Raw genomic sequence first — 16,660 nt, 5'->3', positions numbered from 1 at the left:
CAAGTAGCTGCTTTACATATTTCAGCCATTGGTATGTTTCCTAGAAAAGCCATTGTAGCACCTTTCTTCCTTGTGGAATGTGCTTTAGGAGTCACTAAGAATTGTGTTTTGGCTTTAACGTAGCATGTTTGGATGCATCTTACTATCCATCTTGCTAATCCTTGTTTTGAAATGGGGTTACCAGTATGAGGTTTTTGAAAAGCTACAAACAGTGGTTTAGTTTTCCTGAATGGTCTCGTTCTATCTATATAGTACATTAGTGCTCTTTTAATGTCTAATGTATGTAGAGCTCTTTCTGCCACAGAATCTGGCTGTGGGAAGAAGACTGGTAGTTCCACTGTTTGATTGATATGAAAAGGTGATACCACTTTTGGAAGAAATTTATGTTTGTGTGCTTGTATGAACGGTTCTTCAATATTGAAAGCTTGAATTTCACTGACTCTACACAATGATGTAATTGCAACTAGGAAGGCAACCTTCCATGTTAAGAATTGCATTTGACATGAATGCATAGGTTCAAATGGTGGGCCCTTAAGTCACGTAAGCACTATGATTAAATTCCAAGAAGGAAATGGAGGTGTTCTGGGTGGAATGATGCGTTTTAAGCCTTCCGTGAAGGCTTTAATTACAGGAACTCTAAACAAAGAGCTGTGCTGAACATTTTGCAAATATGCTGAAATTGCAGTAAGATTTATTTTTATGGAAGAAAATGCTAAATTTGATTTTTGTAAATGAAGTAAATAGCATACAATATCTTGTATTGATGCTGTAAGAGGGGCAATCTGTTTAGATTGACAATAATATACAAATCCTTTCCATTTGTTAGCATAGCTTTGTCTAGTAGTAGTTTGTTTTGCTTGTTTAATCACCTCCATACATTCTGATGGTAGTTGTAAATACCCAGGCTCTGACCTCAGGAGCGAAATCGCCAGATTGAGTGTGTTGGGATTTGGGTGTCTGATCTGTTGTTTGTTTTGTGTCAACAGGTCTGGTCTGTTTGGTAGTTTGGAGTGTGGTACTACTGAAAGGTCTAATAATGTTGTGTACCACGGTTGATGAGCCGACTTGGCGCTATGAGTATCATAATGAGTGTGTTTTGACACAATTTATTGACTACAAATGGAATGAGTGGGAGAGGGGGAAAAGCGTAAGCAAATATCCCTGACCAATTGATCCATAGAGCATTTCCCTTGGATAGGGGATGTGGGTGCCTGGATCCAAAGTTTTGGCATTTTGCGTTTTCCGTTGTGGCAAACAGATCTATGTTTGGTGTTCCCCATTGTCGAAAGTATTTTTTAAGTACTTGAGGCTGAATTTCCCACTCATGTGTTTGTTGATGATTTCTGCTGAGGACATCTGCTAGTTGGTTGTGTATCCCTGGAATGTTTTGTGCTACCAGGTGAATTTGGTTGTGTATGGCCCATTTCCAAATTGTTTGAGCTAGGAGGGAGAGTTGGGACGAATGATTCACTCCTTGCTTGTTTAGGTAATACATGGTGGTCATGTTTTCTGTTTTGATTAGGACATTCTTTTGTTTTAGAAGAGGTTGAAAAGGTTTGAGTGCTAGGGAGACAGCTAACAGCTCCAAGTGATTTATGTGTAGCTGTTTGTGTTGGGCATTCCATTGTCCTTGGATGTTGTGATTGTTGAGGTGAGCTCCCCAGCTAATCATAGATTCATCTGTTGTAATTATGGTATGAGGCCCATTGTCTTAAAAAGGCCGCCCCTTGCTTAGATTTGTGGAATTCCACCACTGAAGGGACAAGTATGTTTGGTGGTCTATCAACACTAGATCTTGAAGTTGACCATGTGCCTGTGACCATTGTTGTGCAAGGCACTGTTCTATGGGGCGCATGTTTAGTCTTGCATGTGGGACGATTGCGATACATGATGCCATCATCCCTAATAATTTCATGACAAATCTGACAGTGTGCTCTTGACCTGTGTGTATCTGTGTTATTATATTTTGGAATGCTCGTATTATTTGCGTATTTGGACTTGCTAGCACTTTTTGAGTATTTAGAATTGCACCTAAATATTGTTGTATTTGCGCAGGTTGTAGTTGCGATTTTTGGTAATTTATTGAGAACCCTAGCGTGTGCAGCGTTTGTTTTACGTAATGCACATGGTTTTGACATTGCGTATGACTGTTTGATTTTATCAGCCAATCGTCTAGATATGGAAAGACATGTATATGTTGTCTTCTTAGAAAGGCTGCGACTACTGCTAGGCACTTTGTGAAAACCCCTGGAGCTGTTGTTATTCCTAAGGGTAACACTTTGAACTGATAGTGCTTTCCTTGAATGACAAACCTGAAATATTTTCTGTGTGCCGCGCTGATGGGTATATGAAAATACGTATCTTTGAGGTCTAATGTTGCCATGAAATCGTGTTTTTGGAGTAGTGGGATAACTTCCTGGAGAGTTACCATGTGAAAGTGTTCTGACAGGATGTAAGGATCGAGGGTCCTGAGATCTAATATTGGCCTTAGGGTGCCATCCTTTTTGGGAATCAGGAAGTACAGTGAGTAAACTCCTGTCCCTACTTGATTTTGTGGCACTGGTTCTATTGCTTGTTTGAGTGATAGAGATTTGACTTCTTCCTGTAACAGACTGATGTGTTCTGTGGAAAGTTTGTGTGGTTTTGGTGGAACGTTTGGAGGAGTTTGTATCAATTCTAGGCAATAACCATTGCGGATAATTGATAGTACCCAATTGTCTGTGGTAATGTTTTGCCAATTGTTGTGGAACATTTGTAGCATTCCTCCCACAGGGGAGGTGTGGCGTGGAGGGGAATGAAACAAGTCACTGTTTAGTGTGTTGTGAGGCTTGTTTAGGTGTTTGATATTTCCCTCTACCTTTGGGGTACTGCCCTCTATGTGTGCTCTTAAAACCACCTTGTTGGATGCCTCTGCAGTTTGAGCCCTTAATCCACCTCTAAACTCAGGTTTCTGAAAGGATCCCCTGTATTGTGTAGTGTATAGTGCACCCATGGCTTTTGCGGTGTCTGAATCCTTAGCAATTTTTCAATTGCAGTGTCAACTTCTGGGCCAAAACGTTGTTTTTTATTGAACAACATATTCAACACTGCTTGTTGGATTTCGGGTTTGAACCCCGAGGACCTGAGCCATGCATGCCTCCTGATTGTTACAGCAGTGCTGACGCTCCTGGCAGCTGTCTGCTGAGTCTGGGGCAGACCTAATCTGATTATTGGTGATGGCTTGCCCTTCCTCCACTATCTGCTGTGCCCTCTTTTTATGTTCCTTGGGGAGATGCTGAATTATATCTTTCATCTCATCACAATGGGCCCTGTCCTATCTAGCCAGCAATGCCTGTAAGTTGGCTATTCTCCATTGGTTGGCTCCCTGGGATGCCACTCTTTCCTGCAGCATTAAATTTCCTATTCTCTTTGTCTGGTGGGGTGCTTCACCTGACGACTGTGAGTTTGCCCTCTTCGTGGCAGCGCTTACCACTACTGAGCCTGGAGGTAGTTACTGAGTTATATAGACAGGATCAGAGGGAGGTGGCTTGTATTTTTTTTCTACTCTAGGAGTTATTATTCTTGCTTTGACAGGCTCACTAAATATTTGATCAGCCTGTTTTAGCATTCCCGGGAGCATAGGGAGTGACTGGTATGTTGTATGCATTGAGGAAAGTATATTGCACAAAAAATCGTCCTCCAACAGTTCAGTGTGCATGGTGACGTGACGCTGATATGCTGCAGCCCTAGCTAGTACTTGATTGTACCCTGTACTATCCTCAGGTGGTGAAGGCTTAGAGGGATAGCAGTCTGGGTCGTTGTCGGGGATGGGATATGGATCATAAAGATCCCATTGGTCTACATTAACTTGTTGCGAGTCAAACAAATGTGATGGTGACTGCATTGGTGTAGGACTGGTAGGAGGAGAGATATTCAGGTGTGGAGAGTGAGGAGGAGAATGAGGAGGAGACAATTGAGGAGGCGGTGGTCTCTCCTTTGGCTTTGGCACTTTAGCTGGAGGCTGTGTAGTGTCCAATTCCTTCTGAAAGGCTAATTTCCTCTTAGGTTTTAAAGGAGATGCTGTTAATATTCTGCCAGTTTCTTTGTGGATATGAATCCTGGCTTGCCTTTCGTCCATCATTTCAAGTATTAGCTGTACTTGAGTGTCCTCCTCAGAAGTCTTATGGCTTTCTTTGAGTGTCTTAGAAAGTCCATTCTCCTCAGTGTAACCTGGTCTTTCCGGCTCCGAAGCTGGCTTCTTCGTTATCGAAAAAGACGGTGTTGTGGATGGCCTCGGCTCCGTAAGTGATTTTCAAAATTTAGACTCTGAAGAGTGGTGTTTGCTCGAGTCGGACACGGAGCCTTTCGTCGACTCTGATGGTTTCGGAGAGTGGCCTTTTTCAGTGCCGAACTGGCAGTTTGGTCACCGGGTGTCTTCTTTCAGGTCGAGCCATGGCCTTCCGGCAGTGGCGTACCCAAGGCCTTTATATTTTGGTCTTTGGGATGGTACAGGGACAGGCGTACTCACGTGTTGTCCTGCTGTGACCGGTCTGTCTTCCTCGGATTCTGGTCGGAGTCGGACCTCGAATGGAGACTGCTGTTTGCATGATCTCTTCCTCTTCGACGTCGAGATGTTCACAGCTTTTGAACGCCATCTCAAGCCTTTTTTGCTTTTCTGTCCTGAAGTGTCTTTTTTGATCTAAAGGATCGGCAGGCCTCGCAATTTTCTTCTTGACGATCTGGGGGAAGGCAGAGATTACAGACATGGTGTTGTTTTTTTTAAGGGAATTTGGCGTGGCACCGAGGACAGAATCGGAATGGAGTCCGAACCATTAGGCTTCCACGCGGTCGGCCCGACCAGGCCAGAGTTGGGCGCGCTCGCTCGAAGGGCGAGTAGAGATGTCTGTTCCAACGATACTGAAGTGTCGATAGAAGATGTAACGCGATCGATACAATATCGACGAAAAATGAAGCGTTTTCAAAGTTTTCCGATTCAAACTATCGGAGCGAAAGGAAACCCGTCCGAACCCGACGGCGGAAAGAAAACAATCTATCTTGGAGTCGATGCCCATGTGCAATGGAGCCAAAGAGGAGGAGTCACTCGATCCCGTGACTCTAAAACACTTCTTCGAAGAAAAACAACTTGTAACACTCCGAGCCTAACACTAGATGGCAGAAGTATATGCACAGCATGTGTATCTGCAACTACACATGCCATCGAACATACATATATATATATATATATATATATATATATATATATATACATATACATAATTTAAGTAATTTGTGCAATATGAAGTGAGCACTCCAGTTCCCTTTGTTATGAATTACAGTTGCTTCATTGCTTTGCCAGGTAAATTGATTTGCTGTTTGGTTGAGATAATCACCAAACATTTGAGGACTTTGCCAGTCCCATGGTTGCTTTTTCATCATCCATTGATGCTCCTGTTATACTTAACAAGGAATCAACCAGTTCTGAGTTTGCTACTTGTGTTTTTTTAGTTATGAGACACACTTCCCTAATATCCAGACACGACTGGATGGAAATTGTGTAATGCATAAATAAGTAGACGTCGTTGGGTACAGTTTTCTTGTTACATTACCCATATAAACAGATACCTTTTTAATATGAAGGATTGTCATAATTACTTTAATTTATCATGTTCATTTTACAAACCTGAATGTATTTTGTTTAATTGGTTTATGGTGAACTGATATGAAAAGCACTTTAAAAAAAATATTTGTGTGTGTGTGTAAAAAAAAAATATATATATATATAACACTCAAAAAACAAAGGTTAAGTAACTTTATAGATGGGTGTCATAAAAAAAACTGTTTTTGTTCTTACTTAAAACTTAAAAATTCACTGAAAAAATAAAGGTTGAAGTTATAATTAGGTAAATATGTCAGTGACAACATTAACATTTTGAACTTTAAAAATTCAGAAATTCAAGGTTATAGTTAGCAGCGTTTATTATAATTTGTGCCCCGCCATGCACTGCTTATGACCTCACATACTACACCACTCATGACATGTTTTATGACATCTCAAATGACATCATTGATGACATTATCCAAGTTGTTTTTTACACAGTTGTCTATAAATAGACATGGCATTAGAGCTAGGAATGTAAGTGCAGAATAGTTAAGAATAATATGACGCATCATTACTGCTACCTTACGTACAACCCCATAGGTGCAGCAAGCTTGTTTTATATGCAACATTAACCCTATACCATACACTTCATGGGTAGTTGAGTTCATATTGACTATCAACCACAGGTAAAAGGAGTAACCTCTACACGTCCTGTGTCCAGACACCCAGCAGGCTGCCAACCCTACGCTGTGTACAGCCTTTGGTGTGCATGGTGTAGGGTTGACCTTTGGATCTGGAGACCCCATCCCCCAAGAACCAAAACTTACTTATTAAGTGAAGGGGAACATGTGCCCCTCGCCCTGAGCCTTCTTGGGCCTCCAGTGTCCAAATTGAAGGGAAGAGTGCATGCAGCTCTCCCACCCCCCAGTAGCTTTAATAGGCCCCTGGGACCACAGCCCCTGGGGCTAAATACAATATAAAAGGGTAGCAGCCAGGCAGCCCACTCCCTCAGCCTTCTTGGGAACTGGAGGCCCAACCTCAGGACCATTATCTAAGGGATTGGGCGTTCAGCCAGCCTCCTTCCCTGAGCCCTAATAGGCCCTTATGGCTCCATAATGCGGCACCTAATATAATAAAATGGGAAGGGGGCGTGTGGCCCACTCCCTGTGCCTTATTAGATCTCATGGACCCCATCCACTGGGGCTGTGCAGTTTTTAAAAGGTTTAAGAGGCTGTGCGAAAATTTCCATATTGTTTAATATTAGAAATGGGGGTGTTTGGGCACTGTAACTCAACATTTGAATTCAGTGGACATGGGTAGAAAATACTTTTGGGAATGTATTTGAAGACCCAAAAAGATCTGACTTTGGGTTTTCCAAAATTCGCAAAGGCCCCCTTCCATACCCGACTCTGAGAACTGTCAATTTCATGCCTGCTACTTTGCTTATTATTGCAGATAACACATCCACCTCGCTGATCTTTCACAGTTGAAGTGTTGTCTTCAAGTCTACATACATGCGAACCCTGTAAATTGGAACCTTTCATTTGCATGAACCAATGACACTTTTCTACACCTGCCAGGTGCATGCGAGAAATATGTTGTGATTCGGACCCAGAATGAGCATGTGTTAGACTCAGCAATGAGAAAAGCTGTACATTGTGGACATGTAGCTATGTATAGACTAAAATACAAAAGTGATTGATAAGCTGTGAGTGCTGTGAAGGCTGCTGGGCAATGTGTCTAGAGAAAGAAAACTGTAAATGTGTTTATTACATTTTTTTAAAACTCTGCAGTTTTTGAGGACAGGCTTCTAGTTGAGATCCCTTTTTCTTTCCTCCCTACCTAGAGTTGAAACCTTTTGTGTAAAATGTCACAGCAGCGAGTGTTGCCTCAGAGCAAGGAGACTCTTCTTCAGTCTTACAACAAGAGGCTAAAGGATGACATCAAATCCATCATGGACAACTTCACAGAGATCATCAAGACAGCAAAGGTTTGTTTTTTGGGCAAGAGAGCAGCACCATGCAGTGCAGACATGATCACTTCATTAATGAATTTACCCTATTGTATTGTTTGAGGTTTCTTACACATAACCAAAACCAATGGTGTCTAGAAAAATGTGTGTCAATTAAAGGTCACACATTCATTAAGTAGAAACTGCCAAATGTGTTTCCCATAAGCAACCTCAGATATCGGGTATTAGAATGAGGATTTAGAAGGTAAGCTTCTTAACTCTTATGGTTTCTACTCTCGTCGAGAAGCCTTCACAGTGTGGTAGACCTTAGCAAAATTCGAGTGACTGGCTGGACAGTATGTGACGTGTGAGGTTGGTGCACTGTATGGTGTGTAAAGGTGGAGACACAAGAAATGATAGTCTCGTTTCCTTCTAGCTTGCACTCCTGAGTGGCATGCTGGAATGTTTATCCCTGTTACCGATTATGTTAGCTTAAGTCTCCCCGGGCATTCCAAGCTCCCCATTCGGTCTGTGCCCCTTAAACTGCTAAAAATGTTTTTTCACTTTTTCTCTGTCTGCTTATGTCGGTGAAAGTAAATCAAGTTGCGTTTGCGTTCTGCACATCTACAGATTTATTCTTTTTTTGTTCTTTTGTAGAAAGCAAGGTAGCAAGAAGCATTTTTTAGAAAGCCTGTAGAGTGCACCCTTTTGTAATTCATACAAACCCTTTCCCTCAAAGATACAGAAGACTAGTGCGAGGCGCCTGAAAAACGTTGCTTGAAGGCTGGGTCTGCTCAGAGAAGGGGCCAGGACTGTGGTCTTCATAGCCAGTGCACCTTAGGGTACCCCTCGTGGTACCTTTTCTGAGTCTATCACTGACCGTTCTGAATCTATTTACTTTTTTATTTGTCTCACTAGTGTCTACTGGGAGGCACGTGTATTTCTGTTCTGAAATTTGCACTGTGCAGACATTTCAGAATATATCAGCATTAGGAGCACACAAATAAAGCACATTTTTTTTAATTCTGATTTGTGGTGGAAATAAATATTTTAGTAGTATTAATCCACTATGTGATGACATTTCAACAAATTATGGTTTGTGTGTAAAACTGTATGTCTCTGCAAATGTAATGGTCGATTAAACTGAAAATGTGTTGTCTGTAATGACAGTGCGCTACCACACCAAGCATACTTCACTCTACTGTGCACCACTCCACTCTGCTGTGCACCACTCCACTCTGCTGTGCACCACTCCACTCTGCTGTGCACCACTCCACTCTGCATCACTGCAGTCAACTCTGCACTACTTCCCTCCCTTCCACGGCACTTCACTCAATGCCTCTCTGCTCTATTGTGCAGTACTCTAAATTATGCCAGTGCACTCTACGCCACTCCAGTGTAGGCCTCCCAACTCTGAACCACTCCACTCTGAACCACTCCACTCTATGCCACTCCATGCCACACTACCCTGCAACACTTCACTCTATGCCAATTCACTGTACTCTGTACTACTCCACTCTGCACCACTGCACTCCACACCACTTTACTCCATTTTACTCTACCCTGTATCACGCCACCCTTGCAATGCGCGCCACTACACTCTTTGCCACTCTACTCTACTCAGAAACAATCCACTCTACGCCACTTTAATCTGTGCCTCTCTACTGCACCGCTTCTTTCTCCACACTTCTCTGCACCACTCTACTCTGCCACTGCACTCTATGCTACTATACTCTAAACCACTGCACTCTGTTACTGCACTGTACGCCAATCTAATCTGCACCACTGCACTCTGCCACTATACTCTACAACACTCTAATATAAGCCACTGCACTTTACGTTACACCATTGCACTCTGCTGCTGCCGTGTACGCCACTCTATTCTACTCTGCACAGCTGTACTCAGTGGCATTATACTCTGCACCACTCTATCCTGCGTTACTCTACACCACTGCCCTCTGACATTACACTGCACCACTGCACTCTACACCACTGCACTCAATGCCACTATTTTTTGCAGCACTCTGCTCTCACTGCACCCTACATCACTCAACTCTACACCATGGCACTCTGCGACACTGCACTCTATGCCCATCTATTCTACTCTACACCACTGTACTTTGTCATTCTACTCTGCACCACACCACAACATTGCACTCTGACACTCTACTCTGCACCACTCTACCCTGTGCTACTCTGTTCTATGCCACTACACTCTGCACACTCTACACCGCTACATTCTACACTGCGCTCAACGCCATTGTACTCTATGGCACTGCACTCTATGCCACTCTCCTGTGCACCACTGCACTCTACACCACTGCATTCTATACCACTCTAGTCTACTCTGCACCACTGCATTCTACAACACTGCAACACTCCACGACACTCCATGCCACTGTGTGCTACTTCATGCCACTCTCCTCTATGCCCCAAACTTCTAGCCATGCTCAGCAGCAGCCACACTGGTATACAACATGGCTAAAACACATTGGCAAAGCCTATATTTTTTGTATAGTCAAGAACTATTTGCTTTGCCAATGCTTGTTTATATTTGTATAGTCTCCGCATTTATTTACTCTGGGCACTGCTATAAACCTGATCGCAAGCATATGTACCTGTCCTGTTGCAAGCATGGTTTCAACATCAAGGAAATGTGGATTTTGTTTTGAAAAGATAGAAAATTGATTCACTGAGGTGGGATTTAAAATTCGATCTTGCAGGTTGAAGACGAAACTCAAGTCTCTAGATCAACCCAGGGGGAGCAAGACACCTATGAAATGCATGTGCGAGCTGCGAACATTGTAAGTACCGGAGTGCAGGAAGTGTCTGTGTAGCACTCTGTCCATTGTGCATGGGGTTTCAGAAGGTTCTTCCTCACTGTGCTGGAAGGGATAGACAAATGATGCCTGCAACTCCTTCATCTCACTGTGCAATCTCCCTCTCTTTCTACCAAGTCTAAGTTACAGAACAGTCCTATCTCCGACAGGTGAGAGCTGGCGAATCCCTGATGAAGTTAGTGTCCGACCTGAAGCAGTTCCTCATCCTCAACGACTTCCCGTCGGTGAACGAAGCCATCAGCCAGCGGAACCAGCAGCTGCGCAGCCTGCAGGAGGAGTGCGACAAGAAACTGATTGCGCTCCGCGACGAGATCTCCATCGACCTCTACGAGCTTGAAGAGGAATATTATTCTTCCAGGTACAAATAGGTGCCCGGATGGTGTCTTTGTGGGGACAAGTACCGTGGCATGAGAAAAAAGAACAGGAATTCACACCCCGAGTTGCCAGAGACCCTTGAGCCAGTGGGTCCTTTGACGAGCTTCTTGGCTGCGAGCACAGCACCTTTGCCTTGATTGCACAATGAGATGTCTCTCCTGTGGTCTGCAAAACCTGATATTGCCACTTGAGTCAATCTATGCAGTTCTAATTGCACCTGGTTTCTTCTCCAGATGTTAATTATTCTATGTTTGGTGGATTCCATTGGGGTTTAAAATATCTAAATAGATACATATATTCTATTTAATAATGATATATGCTATACCACAGTAGCCATAGATAACTATAGGTATATAAATCAATACACGACAGATATGTAGTGAGTAATTTAAAACACAATGGAGAAACTGGCAAGGAGAATAACCTGCACAGCAGATCAAGTTCATGAGGTCCATTTGGGGGCAGACTAGTTTCTGTAACTCGCTTTTCAGCGAATTGTGCTACGTAGTCTAGAATTCCTTCCTGGATCAAACATTTGGGGATGCTTATTATGCACGACATACATCCGCACTGCAGTGCTTGTAGAGCAGGGGACGCCAGCCTTCTCAGTAACGAGAGCTACTTGTGTTCAGTTAAGATTATCCTGGGTTACTAATATTTTTAGTGTTGTAATAGTGACCACAACAGACGGGATTACATTAGTGGCCACCCTGTGCAATATCACCAGCAGTGATCACCGCAGAGCGTCAGGAGGGTTCCCAGCAATAATGTAATAAGAAAAAGGTTTTGAAATATCTTTACATGGATAATATCTAATAGCCATAGATGATGTGTTTCTGACGCTGAGGTAATATTAGTAATGTCTCCACAATGCCACATGATTGTTCACTCAAATATCAGTTTAAAAAATATTTTAGAAATTCAGCTTTTTTCTCCAAACATCATCTTATGAGTTCTGAAAATACACACATTCAAATTTTGATAAACTTATATTAATTAATGTAGTAGGCTCGGCTGCACACAGGATAGCTACTTATAGCCTGGGAGCTTGGAGAAGCTCACAAGCAACTCGTTTCAGAAGCTGCTGTAGAATTTGAAAAATGCATGGTAGGCTTACAATGATGCTCTCTCCCAGAGAAGTTAGTGGTGAGATGAACTGGTATTTCGATTCTGGTTTAGATATTTTTGTTAAAATGTTGCATTGTGAGGCAGCATCATTAATTTAAAAAAAAAAAAGAGGCACGTGAAAAGTTTTGGAGAACTCATTAGATGTGATTGGTAGCATCCTTGGTTTTTAAGGTAACCACAGAATAGGTCATATTAGTGGCCTGTAGAGGAAAATGCATTTTGATTGCATAATATTCCTCCATTTATAAGGAAAAGGTACACTTTTTGATGGGACCACTGCAATACTGGTAACCGCTGGGTGATACTGAACTGTGACTCACAGCAGAAATGTATCTTCAGGATGGTGAAAGTCAAGTAACATTCTAAGAAACCTTATAGATCATTGAAAGCTTGTAAATTACAGCAGTACTTTTCTTTTTTAATAATCCTATATTCCCCCTTTATTTGCTCCTAGGTGGGAGTACTAATGAAAGTGTGAACGTGTTACTTCTCCATCCTACTTTGAACATTTCAGTGTTTACCGGTGCAGAGTGTTCAGCTGTCCCCAGTATGTTCATTTTAAACTTTGATGCCTTGTTTTAGCCTAAGACACCTAAGATACTTTCCTCCAACTCCACAGGGTACTTCCACAGGTGCCAGCATGTGCTTCTTTGGAAAGGTTCCATTCTTAACATCCATTGCCCACTGTGTAATCTTAAATGTGTCCCCTGATAGACCTCTCAGTCACAATCTCTGCGCAGAATATGAGACCAGGTGCACGTTCCCCAAAATCTTCCTTTTTAGACAATTCATTCTTGATGGGCGATTCTGCCTTTAACTGCTTTACTGAGTTAACTGTGGTTTTCAGTACTAAAATATTCAAAACAGTTCATGGGCCTGAAGCACTGCTCACAGACATTTTGAATTCGAAGGTTGACAGATGTCGTATTCTCTGCCAATTTTCTAAAAGTAGGTACTCCTGATGCAGTGTCTTGGTTTTATCGTCTATAACTTCCTTACAGAATGCTAGGATTAAAGTGTCTTCCATCACAACATATCACTGTTAGATTCACGAGAAACAGGAAAGAATTATGACAGACCCGGTTTCAAGATTAATTTAAATTAGATTTTCAGAAACTTCTGTCCAATATTTTAGAATCTGATCTTCTGTCTGCAATTTGTCAATTTCATGCAATTCTCACTAGAACTGGTGCCCCTGAAGTCACATTTAAAGACTTGATTGTCCATGTTAGAAATTCTTGGAAGTCACAGACTTAAGGTCATTGAAAATAGTGGTCCGTAACCTGGAAAGATTATGGAGGAATTGCTTTTCTTTGGAAGGTAAGTATTTATATAATTTTAAACAGCAAGAATACTCTACTACAGTAAAAACATCTAAAAGTACTATTCCTTTACTTAGATTGTGCACTCCTACAATATGTCTAAAGAACTTTTTCCATCCGCTTTCGACTTCTTCAGCCCCAAAGTGCTGCATACCCTGTTACATCCCTCACAGGAGCTGTGCAGTATTTTTCCTCTTTCTTTTGACAAAATGTGGTGTCTATTCATTCAGCCATTGATGCAGAATAAATCCTTTGTACGCCGGCTACTTGTCAGCAGGAATTGGGTGTGCCACAGGGCTTCATCTCACCATTGCTGTTTAATACATCCATTCAACTAGTTGCCTGTCTTCTGTGTTTTCTTTGTGTTTGATTCTGTATGTATGCAGAAAACATGTAGCTAATGTTTGGGCTGGTGCATCACTGCAAACGTACACTATCACAATGTGGGCCAGTCTGCCCTGCCACTTGCTCGTCTGCACTCTGTTGGTGGATAAAAGAATTTCTAGCATTCACGTCAAGAATGTTTCAATTCTATTAAGGACACTTGAGACGAGGATTGCGCTTCTCTTTCTTTACTTTATTTTTTCAGCAGCCAATAAAACGAAAGTTCAAAAAACACTACATTTCTCATGAACATGACATCGTCACATGAGTGACAGTAGAGACATACCCCTATTTAAACTGATAGAAACACTCCAGCCTCCTCTTTCTTTGCACAAGCCAATAAACAGATGACAGTCTCAAACCCTGCAATGACAGGATTAACCAACAGAACAGATAATTTGAAAGTCCAGCAGCTTGGCTACTTCAGATCCAGGGCACTGACGACCTCTGACCGCCATTGCAGACTGGAAAACCTTTGACGAGCATGAGCGAGGAAAATTAATTCCCGGATTTCCAGCTAAAGGATCATTATCAGGTTCATTTGTCATCATTCCCTAAGGAAGAAACCGTGGTAAAGCTGTAAACACTGGTCCGGAAAACCAGAAGAATTACCAGTATCCAATCATCAGAGAGGGAGGACAAAACATTCAAAAGGATAACATCTGCATCCTGTAAATACATCATGAATGACAGTCAACGAAAAAGAATACTCCACATAAAAAGTACAAGTATAAATGTGGGTGGGATAATCCTCACCTCCGTGTCCTTAATAGAATTGAAAAATTATTGACGCAAATGCTAGAAATTCTGTCTGGACCAGAGGCTCCGATTAAGCTAGTTTAAAGCTGAGCCACCATAACTAAAGCGATAGCCACAATAGGTTCATAATAAAACAATTTAAACGTGGACTCTGACAACCAGTCTGCTGACTTTAGAATGTAATCTAGTTGGTAATCCAAGGAAAAAGACTAGATGCCATGGCTCCTCTTGCAGAATGAGCGCCAAATTTGGAGTTATCAATACCTGTTTCATTTAAAAGCCATCACATCCATCTGGCTAGAGTAGCTGATGTAACTGGACTAAAAGGTTTTTGTAATGAAATTAACAATTGTCCACCCATGTCAGTACGAAACACCTCAGTACTCACCTTATACGCTTTCAAACACTGTACCACACACAGTTTGGAATTATTTGGAAAGCTAGGATAGGAAACTGACTTAGAATTACATTTGGTAGCCGAGAGATGGAAAAAGTCACTCCTGGAGAAAAAAAAAACTCTACCTGCCAAGTTTAGAGCACTTTCGCCGATACTTGCTCACAAGAAATTAAGCACAGTAAGTTTAGCTGACAGCTGCTTTCTAGATTGATCCTTATTTGCAGGTCCCATAAAGTAGAATATCTCGGTTGACGAGGATTGTTCAAACGAATATCTCTCAAAAGCTTACATATAATGTGGAGTTCACCAACAGGCTTACCATCAGTGGGCAAGTGACCCACTGAGATGGCAGATCTTTTGTTCACTGACATGTAGGCCGTTCTTGAGGCATCCAAAGATGACAAAAAATGTAAGATAAAACTACAATCTGCTGAAGAGGGATCTGCTTCCTGTTCACTGCACCAACTACACCAGCGCTTCCAGGCGGAACCAGGCCATCAAGATGAAGTCATTATATTCCTGCGAGAGTCCTGGGACACTCCGTCTTTCACAGAAATTCTCCACGCTACTAGAGAGGAGTCCTGATGAGATGAGGATGAGGAAGGCCCATGGAATCTAGAAGGAAAGTCCACTGAGACGGAATCAGAATGGGACAGACACAACTCATTTACCAGGATAACTGGAAACCAAGCTTGTGCTCTCCAAAGAGGAGTCACTAGAATCAACTCGGCTCTCTGGTGCCAAGATTGCACCTAGACCCTGGGGATCATCATGAACGGAGGAAAGGCATAACCACGGAATGGGGACAAATCCTGATCGAATGCATTGGTTGCTATGGCTTTCTACTCCAGTCGCCAACTAAAAACGTTCGCCAGATGTCGGTTGAGATGTGAAGCAAATAGGTCTATTGAGCAAGAGCAACAAACACGCTGGAGAATATTAAAGACTCTCAGATGCAGTCTCCAATTACTGGAATCTCGAAGATGCAGAGACTGCTAATCTGGCACAGTGTTGTTCTGACCCGGGAGGTACTCTGCTACTACTGAGATCCGGTGTTGAAGGCAAAAATGCCAGAAATCTTTGGAAATTTCTCCCAGTATGCAGGACTTCGTCCTGCCCAGATTGTTGACATACCTCACTGCGGAAATGTTGCCCATCCGAAGGAGGATGCAACAATTTGTCTTTTCTGGGGAGAGGCTCCAAATTGCAAAGTTCGCCAGAAGCTGCAAGCAATTCATAGGGCATCTGACTCAATCTCCGGAGAGGACCCAGAAATCTCTCTGCCATTCCAGGTTTCCATAAGTTCTAGTCACCAGTGCATCTCTGTCTTTGCTTCCTCCAATAGAGGAATCTCTTTCAAATATCTGAGACCCTTTGGGGGGTGGGAAATTTGAGTAGTTGGAGAGCCCGTTAATGAAGGGAGCCTGGAAATATGGCCTATATTGATGAGGCTTATAGGCCCACCGTATGGGCTATCGATCTCAACAATACAGACTGTTTGCACAACATCGATCTCAATTCTTTCTTGATGTTGCAAACCTTCTGAGGGGGAAGAATTAGTTGGGACAGGAGGGAGTCCACCTGGAACCCTAAAAAAAATCTGAGGGTTTACAATAAATCCCAGATCCTGGAGAAGAGAAATCATACATTCCATGTGGGTAAGAATCAACAGGGGACCTTTTGCCATAATGATGATGATGATGTTTAGATAAATTGACTGACGAACACTCTTCACTTGAAGGGACGCTTCTGTAGGGCACAGCACCTTTGTGAAACACCACAGGGCTGATGATAGACCAAAGGGAACAACTTTGTACTCAAAGCTATGTCCCTGCCAAAGAAAGTGAAGAATTCACAGATGGGGCAGAAAGATAGGAATGGTCAAATAAGCATCTTTCAAATCTATTCGGGCCATCCACTCCCCCT

At 42.5% G+C, this 16,660-nt stretch overlaps 1 protein-coding gene across 7 annotated transcripts in view; it reads left to right on the top strand.

The window, feature by feature from the left end:
* The window catches only part of MED22 (mediator complex subunit 22), a 53,127-nt gene that overhangs the window by 23,427 nt on the left and 13,040 nt on the right, over positions 1-16,660 (top strand). For 4 of the 7 annotated variants that reach the window (XM_069241808.1, XM_069241806.1, XM_069241809.1 and 1 more), the window contains 3 exons: positions 7,425-7,568; positions 10,253-10,333; positions 10,519-10,727. In XM_069241808.1, coding sequence (XP_069097909.1) covers positions 7,446-7,568; positions 10,253-10,333; positions 10,519-10,727 — 413 coding nt within the window. In that variant the 5' untranslated portion in view covers positions 7,425-7,445. Of the gene's footprint in view, positions 1-7,424; positions 7,569-10,252; positions 10,334-10,518; positions 13,532-16,660 lie in introns of those variants that run through there. The other 3 variants (XM_069241812.1, XM_069241810.1, XM_069241811.1) reach the window with 1 other exon arrangement.

Source organism: Pleurodeles waltl, chromosome 6, assembly GCF_031143425.1.
Source record: "Pleurodeles waltl isolate 20211129_DDA chromosome 6, aPleWal1.hap1.20221129, whole genome shotgun sequence".
NCBI classification, from domain to species: Eukaryota; Metazoa; Chordata; class Amphibia; order Caudata; family Salamandridae; genus Pleurodeles; species Pleurodeles waltl.
The sequence above is the reverse complement of the archived record's forward strand: the minus strand, read 5'-3'. Positions and strand labels throughout refer to the sequence as shown.